Below are 26,827 nucleotides of genomic sequence, written 5' to 3'. Positions count from 1 at the left end.
ACCTGTATCTTCACATGGCTGTGGTACGTTATCTGCAGGGTTATTCACATCAGCAAACTTGCAGGGATTTAAAGTTACACAAGAGCAACTCACACGAGGGCTTAACTGACATTCAGTATTATATGCTCTGTTTAACACATGCTTAGGCTTAAAGTGCATTTAGATCCCTGTGGCATTACAGTACAGTTGACAATTGTAATTGCAAAGTCCCTTTCATAATGCAAAAACTGTGAAAGAGATCTTGGCGTGAACTAAAAGCAGATCTCTTTAGGAACATAGTGTCAAGATTAATTTGGGCTCAGGTTCTGCAATATGTGAGGCCATGTCACATTATCAGGGTGATATGTAAATTGAAACCCTTCTTCCCATCCATGGTGACTTCCCAGAGAGACTTTTAATATGGATAAGGGATAAGCACAGAATTCTAATAAACACACTGTTTGCTAACAAAACAGATGCTACTATTTGTGCTTGTTTGAAGGCAAGACTGCAGGGACTGAAGCCATATAATAGATAGCTGCTCAGTCCAAATGACATCCTGTTCCTTCCCATCTATAAATGGGAAGCTCTTCTCTCCCTCTTTCCCATCCATGTCCCAGGCTCAAAGCCCCACCTCTGGCCCTGGTTGCTCTCCTCCCTCCATGGGAGAATTCTTCTTTTGAGATGCCATTTACAGAACTGAAAAGAAACCCAACTGCTGCTGTGAAGGAAGTTTAGCACTTTGTTTTGCACTATCTCCAGTGACAGCCCAAAGCATAAACAAGTATCAAAAGAGTGGCTTGGAGCTATTTATATGGGAGGTAAAGCACTAGAAAAAAAGAGATCCTGTGTGCCTCTGTGCCTGCCTAAGACCAACAAGTAAATAAGCAGACATAGATTTTGATCAGGTCAGGGGTGGCAGGACAACCCCAAATTGTCTGTTCATGCACTAAGAAACTGCAGCAACCAAAACACTGAAGTCAGTTCTTGCAAGTACTGACTCATGCATGACTGACAGCTGGGTTTTCTGTATTAGTAGGAGTTATACGAGTGCTGGGCAAATCCTGAGGAATGCACAATGCAAGAGGCCTGACATAATAATACCTTAAGCTATGCCCAGGCTGCAGGGAGTGGCAGTGTGGAGCTTCAAAGATCTAGTGATACTTATAGCTGCATCCACACTGCAGGCAGATCAGCAGGTCACCCCGTGGTAAGGATGAGACCCTCACTGTGCTTTCTTCTTTAGGGGACGGATCAAACACTTGGACGTGGTGACACTGCTCCGACGGATTCAGCCACCCCTGGGCTTTGGGAAGCTCTGCCCTCACCGGGTGGCTTGCAAAGTAAGGCACACAGCAGCTTGGGGATGGCTGGGAAGGCTTGGGGAAGCAGCTAAATAGCCCGCAATGGCATTTTTATAGCTAACCCTGCTGTTCAGCCTGGGTGCCTCCCAGTGTACTGCCTGTCTGGGCTGGAGGGTCACCAGCAGGTGGGTTTTCTGCTAATCAGAGACATCAGCACACTGCCAGCCCTCTATGTAGCTAGGAGAGAGCATTCATGCTAACCACAGCTCTCAAATATCAAGCACTGAATCAACCACACGTATGTTTGCAATATCAAACACACATCCCAAGACAGATCAGGGCAGACAGAAATAACAGGACAAGTAAAAATATCTCTGAGATTTTCCTATTGACTAAGCAGTGCACCAAAACCATAGTGTTATATCTCATTCTTGCTTAAATAACTGACAGATATTAAACAGCGCAGTGAGCACGGTATTAAAATGCATGAAGGGCAAGAACAGATTTTCTGTAAAAGTCACTTGTTCTCTTTAGTTGTGAGTCTCTGGCTATGAAAAAGGACTCTCTAGTGAATAATGACATTTATAACCTCTCTGCTTCCTTTACTTGAAGATCTTTGCTCTTCTCCTTGCAAGTCCCAGAGTTCGTATGTGACACTTATAGTTGTTCTTTATATTAGTCTCAGAGCAAAATACAAAGCCCGGGGCCTGTACACATAAGTATGTGACTTCTGTGGTCTATTGCCAATCCCTTTCAGTCTGCTGTCAAGCAATTGTTTGTTGTCTTGATCTGGTTCAAACCCCCCAGACTGTGATTGCAGTGATAGTGATGGGGGATTACACCCTTTCCACCAATTTAGTATTGAACCAGGCCTGTTGCATGAAAGTGGCAGAAGAAAGAGCTCAAACAAAATCAACCCCTGAAAGCATAGGAGTTCAAACCAAGTTACTGATGCCTCTTACCTCCTGAGAGAGAAGGAAGAATGTAAGATCTGGAGACTCTGCTACATCCGCTTCAGACATTTCTTGTTGGTCTCACTAAAGTTCACCCTGCAGCTGCAACAGTACTCAGCACTCACTCTCTGTCCTACATGGCTCTACGGAATTACTGCAGGGCAGACACAGCCTTGTTTTAAAGGGAGAGGGGGAATAGTTGGATAAAGCAGAACAGCTTTCAGGTTTGGCTAATCCTGTTCCAAGCCTGTCACCTAAAAGAAAGATTCTGGCTCCCTGTTTAGATACGTTTGAACCAGGCACAGCATTAGTGAGGGCAGCTTTGCAAGTGCATTATGAGGTATGAAGAAATCAGTTTGCTCCTCATAAGAAAACAAGGTGTCATTTAAAAGCCAGATGGTTTGGGGACTGGAGCAAATCTCTGTGTAATACAATGGCCAGTGTAATACACTGGCAAGTAACACACTTCCTTTTTAACCTAAAGAGAGGTTAGATAGTGACATCTACACTGAAGAAAATAGAGTATCTAGCAATGAAAGAGGGACCCCAGGGCAAAAATACCGTGACTGGGACCGCTGGTGAATGTGACAAATACTTCTGTAATTGTGTAATTAAATCCACAGGCCAAGGATGCTTACATAAGAGAGGTGGTAGGTCTGGAGGGCATCATGAGGGCATAAGGAAGAGCATGCTTCGGTCTATCTGTTGGCAGTATGATTGTTCTCTTTCTTCTTACTCTGCAGCGCCTTGTTTCCATGAATATGCCACTGAACAGTGATGGGACCGTCATGTTCAATGCCACTCTCTTTGCATTGGTAAGAACAGCACTGAGGATCAAGACAGAAGGTAAGCAGTTTGCTGACTGCAAGGGTAGCTGAATGATGTTCACACTGAAGTGTGCTGAGCTGGAACACAACACTAAGGACATCTTGTGTAAAATTATCCCAGTTCCTCGTATGCAGCACATGGTACAAAAAACAATGTAAAGATGTTTGGAGAACTATCTTCTAGAGAGAGAACAGTGTTCACCATTTCCCAGAAAGCTGGTGCTTCCCATGGTATCATCTCAGATTATTGAACATGTCTTTTACAATGACCTCAAAGTTAAGTTTTAGATCCATGTCTGCTCAAACAGCAGCCAGGGTAAGGAAGAAGGGCAAAGAAGTCTCCCTTTGTACAAACCAACTGCAGAGCTGGGCCACTTTTTGACTGTTGTTGCCACTGATCTTCCAATCCAAGGGAGGCAAAAGAGGTTGGACTCAAAAGTCTCACCTCACTAAAACTCCTCCTGTGCTTCCATTAGCATGAGTTAACATCACACTGTAGTAACAGTGCTGTTGTAGGCCTAAAGACAGATGAGAAGCAAAGGAGCTGATAATAGCTTTGCATAGACCAGCAGGTATAGTTTGGGAAAGCAGACAAGATTTTGGGCTCAGCTTGTCCCCTTTGTTGCACTCTGTCACCTGCTGTAATGAAAGATACTGGTCCTGAGTCAAAACCTGACTTCATGTACTAATGAGACACTCTAAAAGAATGCGTAGGTCTGTGATTCAGAGCTAACCACCTCTGCCTTAGTAGTGGCTATATTTCAGGCGTGGGAAGGCAGAGATCAGCAGAACCCCAGCTTACTGTGCCAGGATTATACTGACAGCTGAGCCAAAATTAAGGTGGTAAAATCAAAAAAACATATTAAAGTCATGAATGTTGTGCTAAACAGAGTTTAACTGTATGCAAAGAGGCTCTCCTGAGGAAAGAGACAACCACAACCCCTGTAGGACATCTTGTGTTTCATGAAACAAAGATCCAGAAAGGACTCAATTTTCTTGTCCATCTTTGCCTCAAACTCTCAGAGTCATTTCCAGTGAACTCCTGGGAAACCACCTAAAGCCTCAAACTGCTTGTTTTCTTGCCTTACCATGATCTTCTAAGTGGTTAGTTAGGGCAGGAGTCTGGAATTAGACCTCCTGAGTCAGCCTTCTGCCTTTGATGCTGTCCACCTGTGTAATCCTCAGCAAGTTACTCAGTGTCCCTATCTTCACTGTGTCCTATTAAGAGAGCTACTGCCATGCAGAGCCCTGTGCAGCACACTGAGGAGCCTTAATGCTGAGGAGCAATAAGAAAAGCTGAAGGAACAGCACTTTTAGGAGGACAAGATAGTGGTTCCATACACCTAGAGAGAAAAGACAGTTTTAATTGTAAGGGGTTTGAATGTACATAAATTAAGAAATAAAATTGAAAGTGAGTCACCTGGGAGGAAATGGGTATCTAGAAGGAAAGGATATAAATTGAACCTGCTTCACTCACTCTCAAAGGGTTAGTGTGCCTTGATTAATGTCTCATTTAGCTCAGAACCCCTTGGAGGAGCATGTAAAGTCTAAGTTCAGTTGCATAAAAGGCTTGTTATAGCCTATGCTGTTCTTCAGAGAATAAACACAACTATCCTGGGACAGTCCTCTGAGCTGAGTAGTGAAAGCCTTGCACATGCCTGTAGTGCCTTGTCAGAGCATTGTGCAGGCTCTCCAAGGCAGACTATTTGCACCATGTGAAGAACTTGATGTCTGCTGGGAGGCAGGGATTGCAACAGGTAGTTCTTCGTAAGTCCTGCAATCAGGCACAGGACTTCAGATTTCTATACGCATCTTTACTGCCATTATTGTTCCCCAAGCTGTAGTTGCTCATCAACTGACCTCTCTTCTCATCATATTCAATCTTCACTGGATCTCAATTAAAAATTTACGTGTTAGAGAAGATTGTTGCTTATTGGTATGAAGTAGCACCATGGTTCTGCTGGTTTTGGCTTTTGCACACTATCACAGTCAGTAACACAGTCACCTTCCTACCCCGAGATGACTATGCATATTTAGGAAGAAGATATCTTGCTATGAGGGGGCTTTAGCAATGGTGAGGGCATCTCTTTGCCCAAAACTTTGCACTACTGAAAAAGCTTTGGTATTTTCCTCCTAAGATTGCCATGCCAGACGTGAAATTGCTCCTCTGCAGGGACTACTTAATCTCTCTCTCTGATGATTTTCACCCTGCAGGTAACCTGGAGCAAGCCAACGAAGAGCTTAGAGCAATAATTAAGAAAATCTGGAAGCGCACCAGTATGAAGCTTCTGGACCAGGTGGTGCCCCCCGCAGGTGGTGAGTGCAAGATCTTGTCCCAGTCTCAATCTCTGTCTCTTTCCCCACCTGATATGTCCTACTGCACCTCATGATCATCAAGTGGAATGTGGGGGGCAAGCTTTCTTCTGCAAGCTGTTACCTGTATTTCATCAGGCTGACATATGTTTCTGCCTGCACTAACATGAATATCATGTTCTCACTGCTGAGAAACGAGGTTTCTAACTGCATAAATAGGTGTTAGAAAACTTTATTCCTAGATCTTGCCCCACTTTGACCATAGGCAATTGCCCCCTGGGACATTATCTGGTGCCTGCTGGGGCAGAGAAAGCAGGCAGAACAAAGTAGCTCCAGGGGTGATGATGTGGACTTTATGTGACTGCATTACACTCAAGAATGCAGCCCCACCCCATAAACCCTTCATATTTAGCAAAGCTACCTTTACTATGGATATAACTCTTTTTACCCACATAACTGCATTCTATTGTGATACCTGTCAAAGACTCATGCATCAAGCGACATTCCTCAGCCAACCTGAAGTGGTGTAAGAGATGCTGTGGGTTTCTATGCAAGCATCCCTGGTAGGCTATAATTTGCAGGCTTCTAGGCAACTCCTTTGCTAGGCTTTTTGGGGCCCCAGGTGGATGGGCATCCAGTGTGGCCTTCACTGACTTTCCAGATGGCTGCAGGAGCTATAGCACAGAACAGCATTTGTTAATGTTGTAACAGCGACAGTCAGTTAACAGTTGCAGCCAGATCCTGAATCTTGCTCAGCCTGCTCTGAAGTCAGCAGGCCATGTCTTACAACATTTCCAGTGGGTTTGGAGAAGGGAGGAGAGTTACCTGGGTAAAAATTTAATGCACATCAAAATGACAATTTGTATTGAGTGAGGATACAGCAGTGACTGCATTTCTGGGGAGAGGTGACCATTTTGGTTCACTCACAACCAGGCTAGGCACAACCAGTCAGAATTTCAACACAGAGAACAGCCACATTATGTCTGGAATGGATGGCCAGTCAGAGGCTGTCGGTGAGCCCAGACACTGAGTATGTATTACCCCAGGCTATCACAAGACAGAGCAGCATGCATTGACCCAGATGGGAGGCTGCTGCTATGGCAAGATCCTATGTGGTAAACCAGAACCAGCGACTGCAAAGTTAGAGGCCCTTCACCATAAACAACATACATCCAGAGGTACACAGCTACAAGGGTTCTCGGCCAGCAGAACCAGTCTATCCAAATGCCACATGCACCTCTCTTCGTGACTACTTACAGCAAGCTCTGGCTGTGGAACAATCCTTCAGCCCCGTATCCTGATGCCATAAGAAGCAAAGCTGTACTGCGGTGCCTAGTGTTTCTGCTGCGGATTGCAAGGCTCACATTAGCAAATACAGTGTATAAAATCAGTTGCTTATTTAATTTATTTAATTTTTTTAATACCCCTTTGCAGATGATGAGGTGACCGTTGGGAAGTTCTATGCCACTTTCCTGATTCAGGAATATTTCCGGAAGTTCAAGAAACGTAAAGAACAGGGACTGGTGGGCAAACCCTCCCAGCGCAACGCGCTCTCCTTACAGGTGACAAGCGGGCACAGAATGGACAGGGGTGGTACAGTAGAGGCATTTGACCCCACTTCCCTCTCAACCATGCTGGGCGGTGCAATGGGCTATCCCCACTGGAAAGGAGCTTGCAGACCCCGTGAATTACCACATCAATCCTTTTGGATAAATGTGTATGTATCACACGCCACATCCCTTAGCTCTGGAGGTGGAAGGCAAAAGTGAGATATATCCAGAGTTTATCAATCCGCTGGTGATATCTGAAAAGTAGGCTCCTTTTAGATAACTGGTATGAAGTGTCCAGCAGACATTTGCTTATTACCACATTGGCTCTACCCTTTCTGAGGGGAGTTTCTGTAACAAGGTCAGGGAGACCATGTTGCCAGGAGGCAAAACCAGTTAAAAAGCAAAAACGCATGCCTGCATGCCAATGCCATCCAACAAATGGGGCATCAGGCTCTAAGACCTGGCATCTGTTCACCACTGTGCTACATGTTCACTGAGTGGACTACCAGGCTGTGTGAAAGAATGAGAAAGCCTCACTGACTGTACAAGCAGCCTCATTTATGTCCCTCAAAGGGTACCATAAGGAAGGAGGGTGGCTGGAGTTTCAGCAAGCTAAAAAGTGCTGTGGCGCAGGACCAAATACAGATTGAGGTCTTGGCATACCCACAGCTTACCTTCCTGGATGGACTCCCTGGAACAGATTCCAGTCAGTGAGGGGTTTGAGGACTGTCTAGGTCCAGATGCCAGAAGGTTAGCTATTAAATCCATATTTAAGCTGCTGATTTGAAAGGAGACATTTTCAGAGACACCAAGTCCATGGTTCAGCTGGAACTGTGGCTGCTCCAGGGCTTCTGGTTGTGGATCTGAGAACCCAAAGCTGAAAGCATGCAGACTTGCTTAGTCAAGCCTGTAGATTTCTTACTATGTCGTGTTGTGATGAAGCCAGCAGACTAGCAATAAACATTCCTGGGTTGCATTGCTATGAGTTTCACTCTCTCTAAGCTGGAGATGAAAGAATAGGATTTGCTGGTGTTTTTCTGGGAGCTAGGGATGCTATATTAAGTAAAAGGGCTTTGCAGTGTTTAGGAAGAAATAGAATTGCTTCTGTCCCTTATAAACCCACTCGGAGATATGAAGCTCTATAGTTTGCCGTTTTGCAGGCTGGTCTGCGAACACTTCACGACATTGGGCCAGAGATCCGACGAGCAATCTCTGGAGACCTGACAGCTGAAGAAGAGCTAGACAAGGCCATGAAAGAAGCTGTTTCTGCTGCCTCTGAAGATGATATCTTCCGGGTAGGTACTCAGCAAGTTTGCAAGCTGAGGCTAGACCAGTAGCTGAGCTCAAAGAGCTCATTCTCTTTTATGCACTCTGGTTTTCAGCTGGGCCCTCCTTCTTGCTCTTTAGACCCTACTAGAAAACAGAGTGGGGGACTCAGGGTGCCAGATCCTGAGACCTTTGCACAGTTTTTATCCCATTTTCTTCTCAATGCAAGTTTCTCTCATAAAACGTAAATAAAAGGAGAATGAGAATGGCCAAAGAGTCTGAAGAACACATCAGTTCAGCTATCTTACAGTCCACAGAGCAGCAGCATGGCACACTTCAGTTTTTTGTACATTCCTCCTTTCAGTGGCACAAGTAGCATCCTTCCAAAAAGTACACCAGAACCCAATAAAGCTCCAATAGAAGGAGGAAATTTTCTGAGCTAGTTATCTAAATCTTCTCTTTCTTATTTCATTCCTATTTCTTGTAATTGCCTCTTCTGGTAATATTTCCTTTTCTTTGCCTCACCTGTGCTCCTGGCCAGTCCTCTGAAATATCCTAGAAAGCTAAAGCTTTCACAGCTTGAGAGCACCTAGTCTCTCTGGAAAAGAGAGCACTAGTGCCATCACACATGCTCTGGTCCTAATGGGTTTTTCCTCAACAGCAGGCTAAGCAGGTAACACTGAGGCCCTTGCACATCTTCTCACCCAAAAAGGGAAAATCCTTCCTTTTTTTCTGACAGAGAGCCGGAGGCTTGTTTGGAAACCATGTCAGCTATTACCAAAGTGATGGCAGGAGTGCGTTCCCACAGACATTCACCACCCAGCGACCTTTGCACATCAATAAGTCTGGCAACAACCAGGGAGATACCGAGTCTCCATCTCATGAGAAGCTGGTGGACTCCACATTCACTCCCAGCAGCTACTCATCTTCGGGCTCCAATGCCAACATCAACAATGCCAACAACACAGCCCTGTGCCGCTTCCCCAGCCCACCCAGCTACCCCAGCACCGTCAGCACAGTGGAAGGCCACGGAACCCCCTTGTCACCCACCATACGTGTACAGGAGGCTCCTTGGAAACTACCTTCCAAAAGGTAAGCTTCACACCAGTGAGTGAGTCAAGGGACCGGGTATAGGAACCTGCATGCAGACATCAGAGCACTGCTGCCTAGCTGAAGTCACCCACCAGACATTGCCCAGCCTGCAGCCTGGATTGAGCCTGTGGTTCTCCACTTATGCCAAAGCCCACCATATAACAGATACGCATCTGTTGATCACTGCACTCTTACTGACCAACACACTTGACTTCTTTGAGATTTATAATGACAAAAACCTTTGTAAGAAACAAAAGAAGCTTTATTTATCCCTCCTTCGCCACAGGGAGGTGTTTTATCAACTGGTAACCAAAAGACTGCAGTTCACCTCTTAAGCGCCCAATAGGGAGCTTTGTGGAAGTCAGTGGTTTTTCATTCAGTGGGTCACATCCCTACAGAGGTCACCAAAGGCATCCTGGGAGGAGGAAAGCAAGGTTTTCAGAAGTGCAATACTGTGCAAAGCAAATAAAATCACCACCTCTGGAGAGCTTTCAGGCTGTTTTCACACAGATGACAAGTATGAAAAGGGGTATCATCTTTATCACTGGGGGATATTTTTAACCCTTTCAGTAACAGAGGAAGGAGCTGGAAATTTTTTTCAGCGCATAGAATGGGCAATGTCAAAAGGTGGAGAAATGATGCCCCAGCAAAGGACAGAATAGGAAAGTAAGACAGAGGAAATTCAGTCAGTGCAGAATAGAGGATGATCAGGGGCTGGGGCACGTCCCATATGAAGATAGACTAAGAAAGTTTGTCTGTTTGGCCTGGAAAGGACAAGGCTGCGTGGCGACCTCATAGCAACCTTCCAGAACCTGAATGAGGCCCCCAAGGATGCTGGGGAGGGACTCTTCATTAGGGACTGTAGTGACAGGACAAGGGGTAACAGGTTCACACTTAAACAGGGGAAGTTCAGGTTAGATATAAGGAAGAAGTTCTTTGCTGTGAGGGTGGTCAGACACTGGAACAGGTTGCCCAGAGAAGATGTGGATCCCCCATCCGTATGGCCATGTTGGGCAAGACCTTGAGCAACCTGGTCTAGTGCAAGGTGTCCCTGTCCATGGCAGGAGGGTTGGAACTAGATGGTCTTAAGGTCGTTTCCAGCCCAAACCATTCTATGATTCTATGAACTGCCAAGTAAAGAGTCCAGTATTTTTTCTACTTTGTGCTTTCCTGAGGGAGGCCACAGGAGTTGCACATTACCATCTGCCCTCTTCCTTGCAGTCTTGTGCTGATGTAACACTGCTAACATGGTGTTCTTTTCTCTCCCTGCTTCCTTGGGTGCCTTCCTTGAATTAGGACGCATTACTACGAAACACTGGGACGGTATGTGTTCATGCCCTAATGCTCTCTGGGTGTAAGATCCATGTTCATTCCATTGAAAGTCCAAATCTCCCTTAATGCTGAGTATGACCTCTTGTTTTTGGTGTCAGTAAGGCTGAAAAAGCAGCAATGATCACCATGACATTTCCAGAAACTACTCCCAACTCAGGGCTTTTCTGGCCATGGGCTGGTAGTGATGCATCGTCTGTTCCTAGCTGGTTCCTAGATTTGCGAGGGTTTTAGAGTCTCTAGCTGGGGTCACACATCTAGGCACCCTCTGATCACAGCACAGTGAAGTACACCCTGGCACATTATTGCAAAATTCTGTATGGTTTTGGCTGAACAAAAACTGTTGAATAGGGGTGCTGCCATTTTCTCCCCTCTGCACCATAGCAGTTTTACTTGCCTCCCATCTCAGGAGGAAGATCACTCCAGCGCTGTCCTACAAGCTGTTTTATACCGTGTGTATGCACATTTCTCTCAATGCTTTTAAACCATATGATAAAATAATGTTTGCTATCCAGTCCCTGAAATATGAAATAAAAACCCTGCCATACTGCTGTCTTCTGCAAATGCTAGTAACAGACTGACATTGGCTCCAATACCTCCATGTCAGTCTCTCAAAGATTCACACTACCTTCAGATTTCACTTTGTTCCTGAGAAAACACAAACTCAGAAGGAAGTGAAATATGAGGGCCAAGATGTAAAACAGAGGGACAAAAAGAAGGCAAGCAGGGAATTAAGAGCTGTCGCACTTAAGGGCTTGAATGGATCCTACTGAGTTCAGTAGAAGCACTCTGCAGTTAGTGAGGAGAAAAAGGGACCAAACATGGAAAAACCAGAAAGGAACAAGATGGTGAACAGAAGGCAGAGGGCAGAGATGTGCAGAGAGAGGGATTTGGGAGGCAGAGACCATAAACCACAGAGCTGTGAGGGTTACTGTAAGTGTCTAGAAGGCTCCTCTGAAATTCATAACCAAGGCTTTTGCAACAAGGGAAAAAGCTGTATTTCCAAGAGCCCATCTCAGGTTTTACTTCAAGTTCAGTGAGGTAGATCTCTGGAAGTACAGTCAGTGTGATGTTGCACATCTATAGAGTACATGTAGTCACAAATGACAATAATATTTGTCCAGCAGTGATTTAAGAAACTCTTCCTCTGAAAGAGGATAGAGCCAAAGGTGGTTGCTTTGTGTTTGTGAACTCTGCAGCTCTGTTCAGTCATTGATTTTTCTATGATAGCTCTTCAGCATTATAATAAACAGAGACAGATGGAGCCTGTCATTCTTGTCTTTATAACAGGTTGTCTTTACCATCTCCGTATCTTGACTTGTCTTTTTTGCTCATTAGCTCCAGTTCCAGAGACAGCCAGCTGGCAATTGTTTGCCAAGAGGAAGTGTCTCAGGATGAGATGTATGATGAAAATTTGAATGAAGACATTGAGTACTGTAGTGAACCAAGTCTGCTCTCTACCGAAATGTGAGCTTTGCAGCTTTAGTCAAAGTGTTTGGGTGGTTCTTTAATTAAGGGGGAGAGGTGGGAAGAGGTGCTGGTTTTCTCCCAAAAATTAATTTTATGGTGTAAGGCTGGAAGACCCAGGATTTTCCTTCTCCTCTGAATGAGACATCTGGATCTATAGGGCCTTTTCTCATATTTGCTGTCTAACATTCCCAAATCTCACATTTAGAGCATTCTCTGTCCCATGGTCTTTTGTTACTGCTCCTGGACCAGTTACAGCTCAAAGCCAGCTTGCTATTGCATCCATCTGATAGCATGATTTTCCTGGCTTCCTTGCTGGAAAAGGGGTTATTCTGTCCAATATCAACTGCTTTTCTAGCATCACTCTGTTCTCCTTTTCAGGCTTGCATACCAAGATGATGAAAACAGACAACTTACTCCACCAGAAAACAACAAAGGAGAAGACAGCCGGCATTCTCCGAAGAAAGGGTTTCTGTGCTCCTCAGCATTAGGTAACCCCCCATCATGACATGTGGGCTGTGCTCTCCTCTGCCTCAGCTGAGTTCTCACATTTTGCTGGAGGAATCCCAGGGTGTGTGGGCACGGGTGTTGCTGTTTGCTGCATTTAGCTTGCGAGACCAGGAATCCCACAGCGTGCATATGATCCTGATCATGCACATGATTCCATGATGTTATGCTCAGTCAGTAGATGAATCTGTGGCTGTTTGGATAGTCCATGAGATCTGTTTGTTAAGCCTGCCTGTGAATTAGGGGAGTTTATTAGAGCACTGTAGACTCTCCAAACAGTCACCAAGGAGTCACCAGATAGGCTAGCCTTGAGTATACGGTGTTCTGTTCTGTGTGTATTCAGAGGGAGAAAGGGGAGGTTGTCTCTTTTGTCTGCTATGATGAATAGAGTCAATTTCAGATTAAGTTAATATAAATTTGCTTTCTGCTCTAATTATACCTGTTGATTCTCAAGTGCTTGGGTGTGCAAGCTATACTTGGATGAAATCCATGAGTCACAGGATCTTATGGAAGTATCAGGACTGTTGTCTTTGAAGAATATGAGCTCTTTAATGTAGAATATTTTTCAGCCTTTTTCCTGAATACTCATGTGGAGAAAAAGAACATTTGGGGAAGAAACTAAAAATAATCCTGTATATAAAATATATTCTTACAAAATAACAGTGACAGATTAGGTAGCATAATGTTTAAACTGAGACTACTGAGTCTTCACTCAGATCCTTCAGGATGCTTGTACAATGGAGTATTTTAAAAGCATTCACTTTATTTCAAAGCTTAAAATATTAGGCTATGACAATTCCTGTATCTATCTGTATGGCCAAATTTGCAGTCAGTTCTTGATACAGCGCTTCATTAGCTACATTCTAGTGAATATTTATACAGTGGTGTCATACTCATTTTACTAGTGGTTTTTTTCTCTAGAAAGAGGAAATACATTTTATCTGCATTGTAGTATTCATTCTTTGGGTTATAACACGTTTCCCTCAACTCCTAGAGGGCCCTTTCTCTACGAATCTGTATTATAGATGTTTACTTTTTTCAGAATTCTAATTTTCTTTCTTTCTTTAGAAAAATGTCAACAGGATCAAGAAGTCCACAAAATATTTAGTACAACGTGCAGCTCAATCTTTAATACTGGATTTATTTGCTATTCTTCAGAAGTAAAGCCTATGCACTTGTTCACAAACATACTTTACAGTACTTTTAAATTCCCACATAGGGAGTACCTTTCTCATATTTACAGAAGTAAAGATCAATTTTATAGCAAGTAAACAATGTGACTGTTCCAATAGTTCCCCCTAAAATCTCTTCTTTTTTTTCCAAGAGAAAAAAGCTTTTTTCTCATCCCTTCTTTCCAAATTTTGAAAATGCTTTATGTCTATGTAAGCAGCCTTCCATTCACCAGTGAACTCAACCACTGATTAATTCACTGCACTTGACCTTGCTAAAGACACAGCCCCATGAGCTGTGGTATGTCTGGCAGCTAAGGGACACAGATCACATGCAAGCAGGAGGCAATGTCGCTTGAGCAGCCTGACGTCCCCTCTTGCACGTCATGTACAGCCAAGCACAGCACCAGAGCCTCAGCTGCCATCCTCAGTCCTGCTGAGAGCTTTACCTGAATCAGGGTTCTGAGAACACTTCCACTGCTTAGGAGCAAAATCAGCTGCATGGCACCTACTAGGACAGTGTTTCAGAAGGGAAAAATACAAATCATCATCCAGAATTTTATCTTGCAGCTTGTTTGAGAGGTGGTGCTGGTTGGTCCATGATGCTTGACTGCTTTTTGTAAATACAAATGCTTTGGAAGGGACAAAGTATTGAGGGAAAGTGGACATGGCGTAAAATGTATATGACTGCTGCATCTCCAATGGGACTGCAGTAAAAGAAATTGAAACCAGATTTCCTGTAGTGTATCATGAGTGATGGACACAGTCGTGTGCGATTTCTGTTTCAGGTCGAAGAGCATCTTTTCACTTAGAGTGTCTGAAAAGACAGAAAAACCAGGGCGTAGACGTCTCGCAGAAGACAGTTCTGCCCTTGCATCTGGTACATCATCAGGTAAGCATTAATAACCACAAAGAACCCAGCAATTCAACTGAGACCCTACCATCTGCCGTGCCACCTCCTTGAATCCCAACGAACCTTTTAAAAAGTGTTTGGGATAGTCTCTCACCCTTATTAAACGTCCAATTTTTAGAAATCGTATTTGCCATCATGCTTATTCCTGCTTTCAGGACTTTTGTCATTCCTAGAAGAATGCTACAGGAACATGTCCTTTGTAAGTCAGCAGACTTACCATTTTCTGATGCCCATGAAAGAGTAAAATAAAAAACTAGTTAAAAGATAAAATACCTACCCAAATTGCATGCTGCAGTGCAATTACACTGCTTTTGATGGTAGTATGCATATGAATAAAACATAGGGGGTCTACTTTAATATTAAAGGCAACCAGTAACTGTAATTAATAATTTTAAAACATAAACTAATTACATCACATCTTGAGCCCTTTGCAAGTGCATTCAGCAGCCTAGCAAACGTAAGTCAGCTATTGTAGTCCAAAGTAGATTTGTATCTTTTAGTTTAATGATGCCACTTTTTGTCATCCTAAAAGAAATGAGTACAGATGGTAGTGTCAGCCTTGCAAGTGTCCACCCCGCTCTGCGTAGTTCCTGGGGCAGGGCAGAACGGTCTTGCCACCTTCTTAGGCTGCCTCAGGGGCAGAAAATGCCAGACAGCAGCGGTGAGAGGAGGGAGAAGTCAGAGCAGAGTGCGAGATGAGTGTGCTTGAGGCTCTCTGGCTTTTCTTATCTCTGCTCCCAGCTAGTTATCGTTTAAGGATTGAGCTCCAGAAAGCAGTGCTCTGCAGAGAGTTACAGCTGTGGCGGGGACAAGCAGCAAATGCACTGGGGCAGGGAGAAGTGGGCAGGAAACAGCTTCCCATGTTCCCCACAGCAGCAACAGCCCTACTGAGAATTTCTACCCTCCCATGGCAGGCCAGACAAAGGGAACACATGCCTCCCACCCTCACAGCCCACCCAGATGGCAGCCTCACCTCTCTCCAACCTGTATGAAGAGGATGGAGCTACTTCACCCTTACTCATTCCACCATGCAGCTCCAGACTGAAACGGATGGGGTCCTACCCATCCCAGTGTCACTCAGCCATACTGAAGGGTTCCCCTGAAATAATCATCTGGCCTTCAACTGACAACACTTATCAGTGTTCATATTGTTACAAAACTGTAACAGTGCTTAAAATAAGAACATAATGTGTAAAGGTTGTCTCTGCTAAGCACAATGGATTCAGTTGCTGTGAGTGCTTGAAGGGTATTCTCACAAAATACTCACACATCATGATATGTAAATATATGCAGTTGAAGCTCAGAGCAATCCCTAAGAGCTTCCTTCAGCTTCCTCAGAACCTTACAATTTGCCCAAAACACCTTGTATATGTTTCAGTCAATATGCTGAAAAACTGGTTTAGTTGTCCTGCCTGGCAGATCTATGGCTTTCCTTGAAGCCCTGGCAGTTTAAGGGATGTGCTGAGGCCATCGTAGCCTGCTGAGCATGACTTATACAGAATCATTTTTAAAGGCTTTCTTCCTCCCTGAAATCTTGTAGGTGTCTGACATTTAATTCCTGAGAAATTTGGTGAACCTCGTACGTGGCAATTCTTTTGTTCATCTGTCACTGAAACCATCAGCATAGCATGGTTATCAGTTCTCAAGGATTTCAGGGGCAGATGGACTGAGCCTCACTTAACTTCAGCTATCTTCAAGTTAGCTCTCTAATTTAAACTGGTCAGTTCAGTCCCACTGCGCTCAACAAAGAGCATCTCCAAAGGGCAAGTGTAAGTCTTGTCTAAGTCTCATCCTCCACATAGCATTTTCAGGCAGGTATCAAAACGAAGCAGAAGGCTTGCTGGTATCTCTCTACAGTTAACTTAGGCTAAACATATAGCCTTCAGACAGCTGCAGCTGGGTGAGCCAAACAAGGATCCTCTGCAACACAATCCACATGCTTTTGTATTTCCTATGCATTGATTTATTTGCTTATACTAGGCCTTGTGAGACGGCCTTATGATTCTGATGGCATTCCTTAGGGAACAAGGCAGCAGTCACAAGAATAAGGCATCAGATCAGCCCTGTGCAACAACAGGCTTCTTGAGAAATTGTTATAAAAGGAGTCTGGATGACTCAGAGGTTGTGTATATGATTACAGGAAGGACTGGATGACTCGAAGTATAATCATCAGCTATTGATCCTCCCACCAACAGCAGATGCCTTAAAATCCAGTGGTGGATTTTTCAGTTATTGCCAACTGCAGACAGATCTAAAATTCACATCTGGTACTGTTCAGGTTCCACAGTAGACACTTAACAGAAAACACAGCAATTGGCAGTAAAAACTAGCAGTATGGGTGGTAGCAGTGGTGGGAAAATGAATTGCTGTCTCACCCACTGGCGAAGAGGTGGTGTTTCTGGCAAGGCTGTGGGGAGCAGGGCTGCATCCCTCCTGTCAGTGCAGTGGCTCCAAGGCTGAAGAACTGCAGTTGTGAAAGTTTTCAGTCGGGTGCTCAGCACTAGTGCAAGATACGCAGTTTAAAGGAAAGCTTGCACTTTCTTTTAACCACAGCAAATATCCAAACCATTCCAGGAGCTGGCAGATCTTTTCAGAAGCCTTGAGACCATTCAGGCTTTTCTTGGGTAGTTTCTGCAGAACCTCCAGAATGAGGGTTCCAGCCCTGCTGCTAAGAGCAAGCTCTCACTCGTGTTGTTCCTCCTCTGTCCACAGGCGTTAGCAGTGGCCGGCCTGAGTCCCCTACTCCAGCGAAGCCATTCCCCTACCATGTTCTCTCGGCTGTGTGCGACGCCTCCTGCTACACCCTGCAACCGTGGCTGGCCGCAACAGACCATCCCCACTCTGCGCCTGGACGGGGCAGAGTCCAGCGAGAAGCTCAACAGCAGCTTCCCATCAGTACACTGCGGCTCTCGGTATCCTGATAACACCGGCTGCAGCAGCCCGAGGAGAGCCAGGCCAGTCTCCCTCACCGTCCCCAGCCAGACCGGAGGGAACAGCAGGCAGTTTCATGGCAGCGCTGGCAGCCTGGTCGAAGCGGTAAGACTGCAGAGTCGAACAGGACACAAGCAGTGTCAAGGCCAACTAGAAACGCAGCACTTAGAAGAGCAGAGCAACAGATACGTTGCTGCCCACAATGCCAAACATAGGAGAGCACATGTCCAAGCAGGGGTTAGCAGTGTGAATGGGAGGAGAAGGAACACTGGGGAAAATACAGAGGTAAATGGGGTTATGCTAGAGGCGTGACAGGGTTGGGGATGCAGAATTCTAACATATGTCTTTGTCTCTAATTCCCTACCTGCTTTTGAAGGTCTTGATTTCGGAAGGACTGATGCAGTTTGCTCAAGATCCAAAGTTCATTGAGGTCACAACCCAGGAGCTCGCAGACGCATGTGACATGACGATAGAAGAGATGGAAAATGCAGCAGACAACATTCTCAATGGTAACAGCAAGCAGAGCCCCAATGGCAACCTCTTGCCTTTTGTTAACTGCAGGGACCCAGGGCAGGACAGTGCAGGAGAGGAAGAGGAAGAGGTGCAGAACCCGGATTGTAGAATAAGTCAGGAGGAGCTCAAGGACAGCAGGATTTATATCAGCAGCCTGTAGTTGCCAGGGCTGGAAGCGATGCTGGTTTTTTATTTGTTTCAATGTTCCTAATGGGTTTGTTTCAGAAGTGCCTCACTGTTCTCGTGACCTGGAGTAACCGGAACAGCGTTCTTCATTCATTTCTGTTGGGACGAGTCGCAGAGTTGGGTGGTGTAAGAAAGCTTTTCAGGAGCGGATATAACCCCAGCATGTGTCCATGAAGGAAGAGTGAGGAGGAGGAGGAAGAGAAGGAGAGCCAGCTCCCTCTTTTTTTCAGTCCCTGCACAAGGAACGACTGCCTCCCGAGCGCATAGGGGAACCTCAGCTTCCTGTGGATGGCCCTAGCCAAAAGGACCCTGCGTCAAACGGGTGTCTTTCAACTTTGCTTGTAAAAATCATTTTGCACATATTCTGTATGAGCCTCACTGTCTCCATAAAGCCAAGGCCCTTTGATTCGGAAGGAGAGGAGGACTTCTTCTGCTGTGGATTCCCGTACTGTGAAGTGAAGGAGGAAGCAGAAGAAGCCCAAGGGGCAGGTGGCAGCGCTGCCCAATCCTGCTAAGACTCCCAGGCAGCGGAATCTGCCAACCAATCCAAGCTCAGGCAGCCACTCCTGCCAACCAATCAGAGCTCGAGCAGTCACTTGCCAGCCAGTCTGAGCTCAGGCAGTCTCCTGCCGACCAATCAGAGCTCTGGCAGCCAGCCGTGCCAGCCAGTGGGAGAGCGGGGAGCAGGCTCTTGCGGCGGGGCTGAGCTGACCTGCCCCGCACTTGCTGAGGTGGTGGTAGTGGGCTTGTGTAGATCTCTCCTTGTTTTGCAGTTTGATATTTTCTTGAAAGCATGTTGCAATTTTTATTTTGACTATTTGATTTGAATTTTTTTGGAGGGAGAAGGGAGTGTTTACAAGGTTTTGTAATCACCTACCTTTTTTGTTTTGGTTTATTTTCACCTTTGCAAATGTTAAATTGGTTTGATCATGTTGTATTATTTAAACTGGGTTTTTTTCTCCATTGGAATTTGGTAGAAGTATAATGATAGACAAGTTTTACCAACCATTATGTACACCAAGAATTTGTAATTTTATTTGCTGGTAATTGAAACCTCCTTTTTTTGTTGTTGTTTTATAATTTAAAGATAGTAGGCAATGCACTTGATATAGTCTTGCACATTTGAGTGATTGATTTGGGTTCTTCTTTAGTGCTAAGTATATCTGTGAGTGTGGAGCAATACAGAGCGAGTGTGCGTGCGCGCGTGTGTGTGTGTAAGTGCATGCAGTTCTCCACATCCTGGTTTGAGCTGCAGGAGATCTGTATCTGGGGCCATTTGAATGCAAAAACAAACCACTGTCTCTGCTTTTGAAAGGGGAATCAGTAACTTTGCATTTTCTGTTCCACAAGATATGCAAAAACAATGCAATAATATTAATTTTAAAATACAATTGTAAGTTGTGTTGGCATTAAAACTGTATAGAAAACAAAAATTGGGGGGGTGGGGGGGAGCAAACATAAAAACAAACCAGAAGGCGTTACGCTTCGATATATTCCGTGTGATGTTTTATTGCATTGATAATGTTTCTGTTGAAGAAACCGTTATACTTGAATTCAGGTCAGTTTCAGTATTTTTCAAATATTTTTTTAAAAATGAATTGCAGTTGTGCCAAGCAAAGATAACGAATTGAATTAAGTTTGTTTAAGAAAAAAAAAGAAAAAAAAAGAATCACTTCTTGTATATTTTGCTGCATGTCAAGTGAATCATTTCGTATTTGGAATGTGCCAAGCTTTACCTTTGAACTTTTAAGTGCTTTTCTACGTGTGGTTGGGGAAAGGGGTACTATTTTTTTTTCCTTTTTTAATTTGTACAATGAACAAAGTGTACCTGGTGTAAGTAACTATTCTGCAATCCACTGACAGGTTGAACGTTACTGATTTTGCATATCTTGTGTTCATTTTCCTTCTTCCTCGCTCCCTTTAAACATGCACGATGACTTTATTCGTAGAGAATCTTTCTTCCCGAGACTGGGACGTTTCATTCAGGCTTTGTTCTCCTTCCTTTTGCTCAGTTTCGCTAAAGGTCTTGTCCCACTCAAGGGTGGCAAGAGCCCCAAGCCCATTTGGTAGATCCATCCTACGTACTCAGCTGGCGCCAGCAATTCAAGGAGTGGAGGGGAAAAATCTGCTTTCAAATTTCTTTTATTATATAGCTAACCCAGATCGATTATAGCAGGATCCTGGGATAAGGAAATGCAAGAGGCAGAATCATTAGCAAAGTAAAGTTACCTAACTCTGGTCTGGGCTGAAAGCAGAGGTTAAGTGAGGGAGAGAGCTCTGCATCATTGCTTGGGAGAATTGCTGCAGTCTGGCCAAGATGCAGATGTGAAGTGATTTTTTTTTGTGTGTTCCTATGCACAGTCTCATCCGTCTTCCCAGACTTCAGTGGATGGGTCAGATTCTAAGTCACAAAACATCCGAGAGCACAGCATGTCCCAGCCGTATTTCCCTGCTAAGTGAGTGTGGATGTCTCTTGACTTTCCTCACACCAACACTCGATCCTAACCCGTGAAAGAGGCTGAAAAAACAGGCAGGTACCATTAGATTTTATGCAACTGATTTTTGTTTAGTCTGCTGCTGTTTTTTCTCCCTTCTCAAGATGGTTCACAAACTTGCAGATCAGTGCTGAGCTAGGAGATGTGATCTGACTCAGAGCTAAACTTTCATTCAAATCTTGAGCTTCTGCAGATGTCTGAGAACATCATTTATTGCATATGTTGATTACATTATTTTTGTAATGCCCTTGTTTTTATTCTTGGTTCTTCTTTTATCTCTGATAAAACAGAAATAGCAAAGGGTATTTTTGACAGTGCACTTCTTTCAGTGTCATTTTGAACTGGCCAGTAGCAGCTCAAGACACCTTGAGAAAAAAACACCAAATCCTTTTAAAGTAGAGAAATATGAATCCACTTATACAACTATGTGGCATCAAAGTCCTAATTCAAGACTTCCCTGGAGAAAGCAACCAGCTGATGTCAATCAGTCTCATCCTTTCCATCCTTTGTGCCTGTACTGAGATGGGCACACAAGCATGTCTCCCCTTCAGAGTTTGCTGTTGCTAGTGCTGATGTGCTCCAAAGCTATTTGAAAGGAAATAGTGGTGTGCCTGGCTGTTTCTGAAGATGAAATCAGGGTAAGGGCTCCCTATCGCACTTTCTTCCATCAGAAAGTCCATCTGACCCTCCCAGTGGGAGACAGAGGTGTTCTCTGCTCCCGAGAAACAAAGTACTGATCTAAATTAGTGGTGGCAATGGGCTTGTTTGGATGCTTGAGAGCCCCATCACCTTTTAGGCTTTCTCTTGACAGGAAGGAAAATGCTGGAAAGGATTATGCCCCACACATTCCCAGTGAAAGCTGCAACTGCCTCAGGGGTCAGAGCCTGCCATGGCCAGGGGAAACCCCGCTCTCTGCTGGAAGACCCCTTACTTAGGTCCTGCAGAGTGGAAAACACATGGCTAGAAGAGAATGCAGGCGACTGTTGCAGTTTGAGGGGCAGGTGTTAAATTCAGTAATTGCTGGTGCCGGCTGTACAAATTCCTCTTTCTGGGGAGGGCAGCATTTTTTATTTATTTTTTCATTTGAGGTACTTCCAGTGTGCACATTGTGACAGGCCTGAGCACAGAGCTACTGCCTCCTTCCGGTGAGGTAGAGTCCAGGGGACAGTGGGAAGGCAGGGGCAGGTTTAGTTCCTGGAATGTCCTTCTTTCCCTGTGTACGGGAGCGGATGATGGGTACGATCACTGTGCTGTGGATGGAAGCTTTGAAGGAACTGATGGCTGAGGAGTGGCATGGAAGGAAAGGATGGGGAAAACGATCTGCTGTTTGCCACTGAGCATCTCTGACTTGCAAGAGTACGCTGCAGACTAAAGACGTTTCTTATAAAACAACAAACCTCCTCCTTGTATCACTCCTGCTCATTGTTCCTGGCAGTACTGGGCCAGCCACACCGGGTGCATTTCTTTTTTTCCTCCTTATTTCTGCGTGGCTGACATGACGGGGAAGAAAGTCCAACTCATGATCCAGAGCTGGAGTTTCATTATCCACAGACCTTTTCTGCATCACCTGCCTCTTCAGCTGGACATGTGAACGATGATGGTGTAGATGCTGCTGCTACTGCAGGGGTCCCGCCTGTTTTATTACCCTGCTCACCACACCCCAGCACGGAGGGACAGCCAGAGAGGCACCATGTACAGAATCGCATCTATTTCTGCTTTGTTTTCTGACTCAGAACCCTGCCCCTGATGACTATGACAACAATGACAACAACAACAAAAAAAGGGCAAATGCATTTTTTACATTTCTTGATAATTTCCAAAGCAATGTATCATTGCTTTCTTTAGACTGACGCCAATATAACAGTTGTATGGGTCTCAGCCAGGCTCCTGTGTCTTTTCTGCCTGATAGTTTCAGATTGCTGTATGAAATGTATGCGCGTTTGCACACAGACACAATCGTACGAGGTGACAGCACCACAAGCCCGTGGGGTTGTCACCTGTGTCATAGATGAAGTTGGAGGCCTTGCTTCATATGCATGGATGAGAACCCCAACTTGTTGGTCCAGTGAGCTGAAGTAAAGCAGCCCTACGGAGACAGAACTGAGTATCATAACATATATGCACGGTCCTGTTGTGACTGTCCCCATGGCAGGGTGGGGTGGGGGACAGGAACACTGAATGAAGAATTTGGAGCACGATAAAGTTGATAAAATAAGTAGAATCCAGTTGGGGTCTGCTGGTAGTGGTGAGGTTTTATCTGTTCCTATAATGAAAACTGTAGTGCATATAAAGAAAATATTCCAGGCTGTCAGAAGACCCAGTTCCCATCTTGCTAACACAAGGCTGGAGGGCACAAGGATGCAACAAAAGTGGAAAACAGAACTGGGCCCAGAGAAGTTTTATTATATCTTTTCTCCATTTATTTCCTTCCCCAAAGAAGTCTAAGAAATACAGATTCCAAGCTGCATAGGATTTCTTTTTTTTCTTCTTTTCAAAGTTCTATCCTGGATTAGCTAGTCAAGCAATCCCAGAATGGGATCTCAGTCTGTGGAGCTTTGCTCTCTGTTGCTGCTTTTTTTTCTGGACAGCTGAATCCACTATGGCCTTGCTGCTAAGCGCCCTGAGATGGGGCAGGTGAGGGCAGAAGCACAGCCGAGAGAGAGATGTCCCATACTGCAGACAGACTGGGCTCCAACTGCTTTCAGAGAAGTCAGTAGCATCACACTGGAATGGAAAAAAAAAAAAACCAAACCCACCTCTTCTGATACAAACTTTAGTGTTCTAGTTAAATTCTCCATTCTTCCCCTGGCCCTTACGAGGGGCTTTACTTAAGTGTTAACACTTGAGCATAAAAGACAGGCCTTCTTTAGGGGCACAGGGCTCGACTCAGTTGCCTAAATGTGGGCATCTACTGCCACTTGAGATCCCCTACAGCACTCCCTCTGGCCTGCAGCAGCTGCTCCGGAAAGGCAGGACTCTTCCCCAGGGGTGGTGTTACAGCTACTGGTGCCACCTGGATGGCAGAGATCTCAGGTGGCAGGAGACAATTAGGCAACTTAATCAAGTCTGTTTCTAAAGGGCTAATGGAGAGGAGCAGCACCAACGACTGAGGTAATAAGGGAATCTTCATTAGCATTACTAAGGGCTTAGTTAGGCACAACTGGGAGCTGGTCTCCACACTCCCATGCTGTTGTTTTCCTACCCCACCTCACGCAGCCAGCCTCCACTCCTGCAGCCTGAAGTTCACGGCGCTCTGCCCAGCCTTTATGTCGGGCCAGGGTTAGCGGCTGCATCCCAGGCCCAGCGGAGCAAGGGCAAGCCCAGGCGAGAGCAGGCAACACTCCACCCAACAACAGGTTTTTTTCCTGCCAGTGTTCAAACAGCTCCTTTCCAAAGCATTTTCCTATTCAAGACAGACCCACAAACTCAGACGCCATTCAGCAGACTCATTATTTGGATGATTAAATACCTGCGTTTTTCTGTTGCATTTTGCCCAGCCAGGTAAAATGCAAGTTCCTTCCCAATAGGCTGTAATGCCTTCGGTGTTTCAAGCATCTGAAGCCAGCCTGCTCCCATCTCAAGCACCTGAGTAGACTGGCAGCCAATACTATCTAAACATCATCAACTTTATGATTGTTCATAGAAGTGATTGTTTCAGGCTTATTCAGCCTTGACAGTTTGAATGTGGAAAGGTTTCAGAGGAGGAGCGAGATTGTAAATATCTCTTTGACAAACATTGCTGCATCACACACAAAAATAAAAGGGGGAGATACTTTTAAAACTGCCTTAAAAATCAATTCTGAATGATGAAATCTCCCTCCAAACAATTGCCGCTTGGTAGAGCAGGGGATAAGTTGCTTTGGGTGGATTCTGGCAAGAAGTGGTTGGCATGTAGTCCAGTTTCAGGGGTGAAAGGTTTTGGGATCTGATCTCACACGCAGTCTGAACTCACCTCAGCGCCAGTGACTTGAGCACTGCAGGATCAAAACTACATAAGATCTGGGGGGTACCTCTATCTGGCCTGCAGCTGCATGGTTTGGGCCTGGCCTGGCAAGGTACTGCATACCTGTGTTTCCCAGTGACTTCAGGGAAGATGGGGTTCCTCAGCACCTCTTAAGTTCAGGCCCTGGAGCACCATTTCCTGCTCTGATCATCAGCTATAAATGTTGATAAATATAAGTGTTTTGCCTTCATTTGAATTGCCCAGAGCTGTACAATGACCTCTCTCAAGTATAAATCAGTCCAGATATAAACCTCCTCTCCCACTCTTCCCTACGTCCCGAACACGTTTATTTACAGCTAAGTAACAGCACTCTTACCTCCTTCCACAATTTTATATCTAGTTTTCATGAACCCACAGAAATGCTTTTGTAAATAATGCTGTACAGTTTGTAACCGTCATGTAAGCCTGTCATCAGTGCCAGAGTCCGTCTTGCCCTCTCGCACGTTTTAAAATCAACAGAGGAAAGTTAGAGTGAATGGCCCGCCAGTGAGCTATAGGGTCATCTCTGTGTGGGACAAATGTATATTCCTGTAAGATTGCATTTTTATCTAAGGAATGATGTTATTTTAAAATTGCTAATAAATTTCTAAACAATGTCCAGATTTGTTTAATATTGTAAATGTTATCAGAACTCCTTTGACATTGACATTGCTCCCTTCTCTCAGCAGCGGCTGAAAAAGGCAGCTTCCTGCAGCCCCTTACTTCCCACCAGCAGTCCCGCTGCTGTTGGTGGGTATTTAAGGGGCTGCAGAACCATCTTGGACAGTCACAGCCTGCTCTGTCAAATGGTAAATTAGGAAATCCAGCTGCTCTCTGTACTGTTGTCGCTACAGCAATTCTGCTGTGTCATGATTGCCAAAGTGTGACTCATGCATAACCACACACTTCACATTTTCTCCACAGGATTCTTTTTTACCAATCATATGCAACAAAAAATGAATGCCCGCAGCCTAAATACAGTGTAACCAGTACATACATAAGCCATGAAGCTAATGGGATGCTAATAAGTAGCGTACCACGCATTTACTTCTCGACTGAACAAGTTTGTTGTACCAGGGTTATCAAGCAATTACACTGCAATGCCAGCTGAGCAGTGTGTTTCCTGTCGTAGCACTATAAATCATAGTGCACTCAGTCCAAGTGTGTTGGTGTAAGATTGGGCAAAATAACAACTCAAGAAAAGAGTGTTTTTCTTCAATTATGTGTATATATATACATGTATTTTCCCTGACTTGCATGCAAACGTCAGACCTGCAGGCTTTGCTGCTGCTGTTTATTAACAGTGCCACAAAATGGTAAAACCCAGGAGGTGATTAAGCCCTGTGGATGTCATCAGCATGAGGCGTTGGAATGGCAGAGCGAGCACCAGAAACCTTATCTCCAGGCTCGGACCAGCCCTGAGTTAGACAGTTGCCACCACAAAACCACACAAAACGGCTGTGCTGTGTCAGTTGAAGCCCGGCAAATGGTTCAGCTTTGCTGAAAAGCTCACCGAGCCGGAAACCCAGCCGAGCTCCCTGGGGCTGGGCTACAGCTCTGGGTGAAAACCATGGCCACTAACAGGTGAAAGCTGGCTGCGGGTGTGCTGCGGTGTGAAGGATGGCGTGACACCTGCGAGGCAGCTGAAACGCCGTGAGCATCAGGAACGAGTGAAAGGTTTGCACAGCCCTCCGTGAACTGAATGCATTTAGAATAGCCCCACGACAGGAAAAATACAATATACACCTATAATGCTTGTTACTGGGTAGTTGCAGACCACTGCTGATGCTTTTTCACGCTTACGGTGTTTATCTGGAGGCGTGCACCGGGGAGGATAAGCACAGACCTCGCAAACCCCTCTGTTTACTCGTGAAAACGAAAAACTAAGACAAACCCCGAGTAAAACCCGGTTCGTCTCTTTTGGCCCCGACCTCTGCCCTCAGGGCCTTCTCCAGCGGGGCCGCACCTCCCGTCAGGAGTCACCCGGGACTCTCGGCAGCAGGGCGGAGAGGAGACCGCTGCCTGAACCTCACGGTCGCACCCTCCCAGAC

The 26,827-nt window shown here is 45.2% G+C and overlaps 1 protein-coding gene across 1 annotated transcript in view; it reads left to right on the top strand.

Annotated features, from left to right (window-relative positions):
- The window catches only part of LOC104410749 (voltage-dependent L-type calcium channel subunit alpha-1C-like), a 115,188-nt gene extending 96,915 nt beyond the window's left edge, over positions 1-18,273 (top strand). Inside the window, 11 exon segments of the mRNA XM_010021005.1 lie at positions 1,226-1,322; positions 2,980-3,082; positions 5,278-5,379; positions 6,811-6,938; positions 8,087-8,221; positions 8,932-9,299; positions 11,958-12,080; positions 12,462-12,571; positions 14,545-14,648; positions 17,382-17,705; positions 17,977-18,273. Of these exon segments, the coding sequence (XP_010019307.1) occupies positions 1,226-1,322; positions 2,980-3,082; positions 5,278-5,379; positions 6,811-6,938; positions 8,087-8,221; positions 8,932-9,299; positions 11,958-12,080; positions 12,462-12,571; positions 14,545-14,648; positions 17,382-17,705; positions 17,977-18,273 (1,891 nt within the window).
- The last annotated feature ends 8,554 nt before the right edge of the window (positions 18,274-26,827 follow it).

Source organism: Nestor notabilis, unplaced genomic scaffold (genome assembly GCF_000696875.1).
Source record: "Nestor notabilis isolate BGI_N333 unplaced genomic scaffold, ASM69687v1 scaffold17020, whole genome shotgun sequence".
Classification (NCBI taxonomy): Eukaryota; Metazoa; Chordata; class Aves; order Psittaciformes; family Psittacidae; genus Nestor; species Nestor notabilis.
Note: the sequence above shows the minus strand (reverse complement) of the source record. Positions and strands in the feature narration are given on the sequence as shown.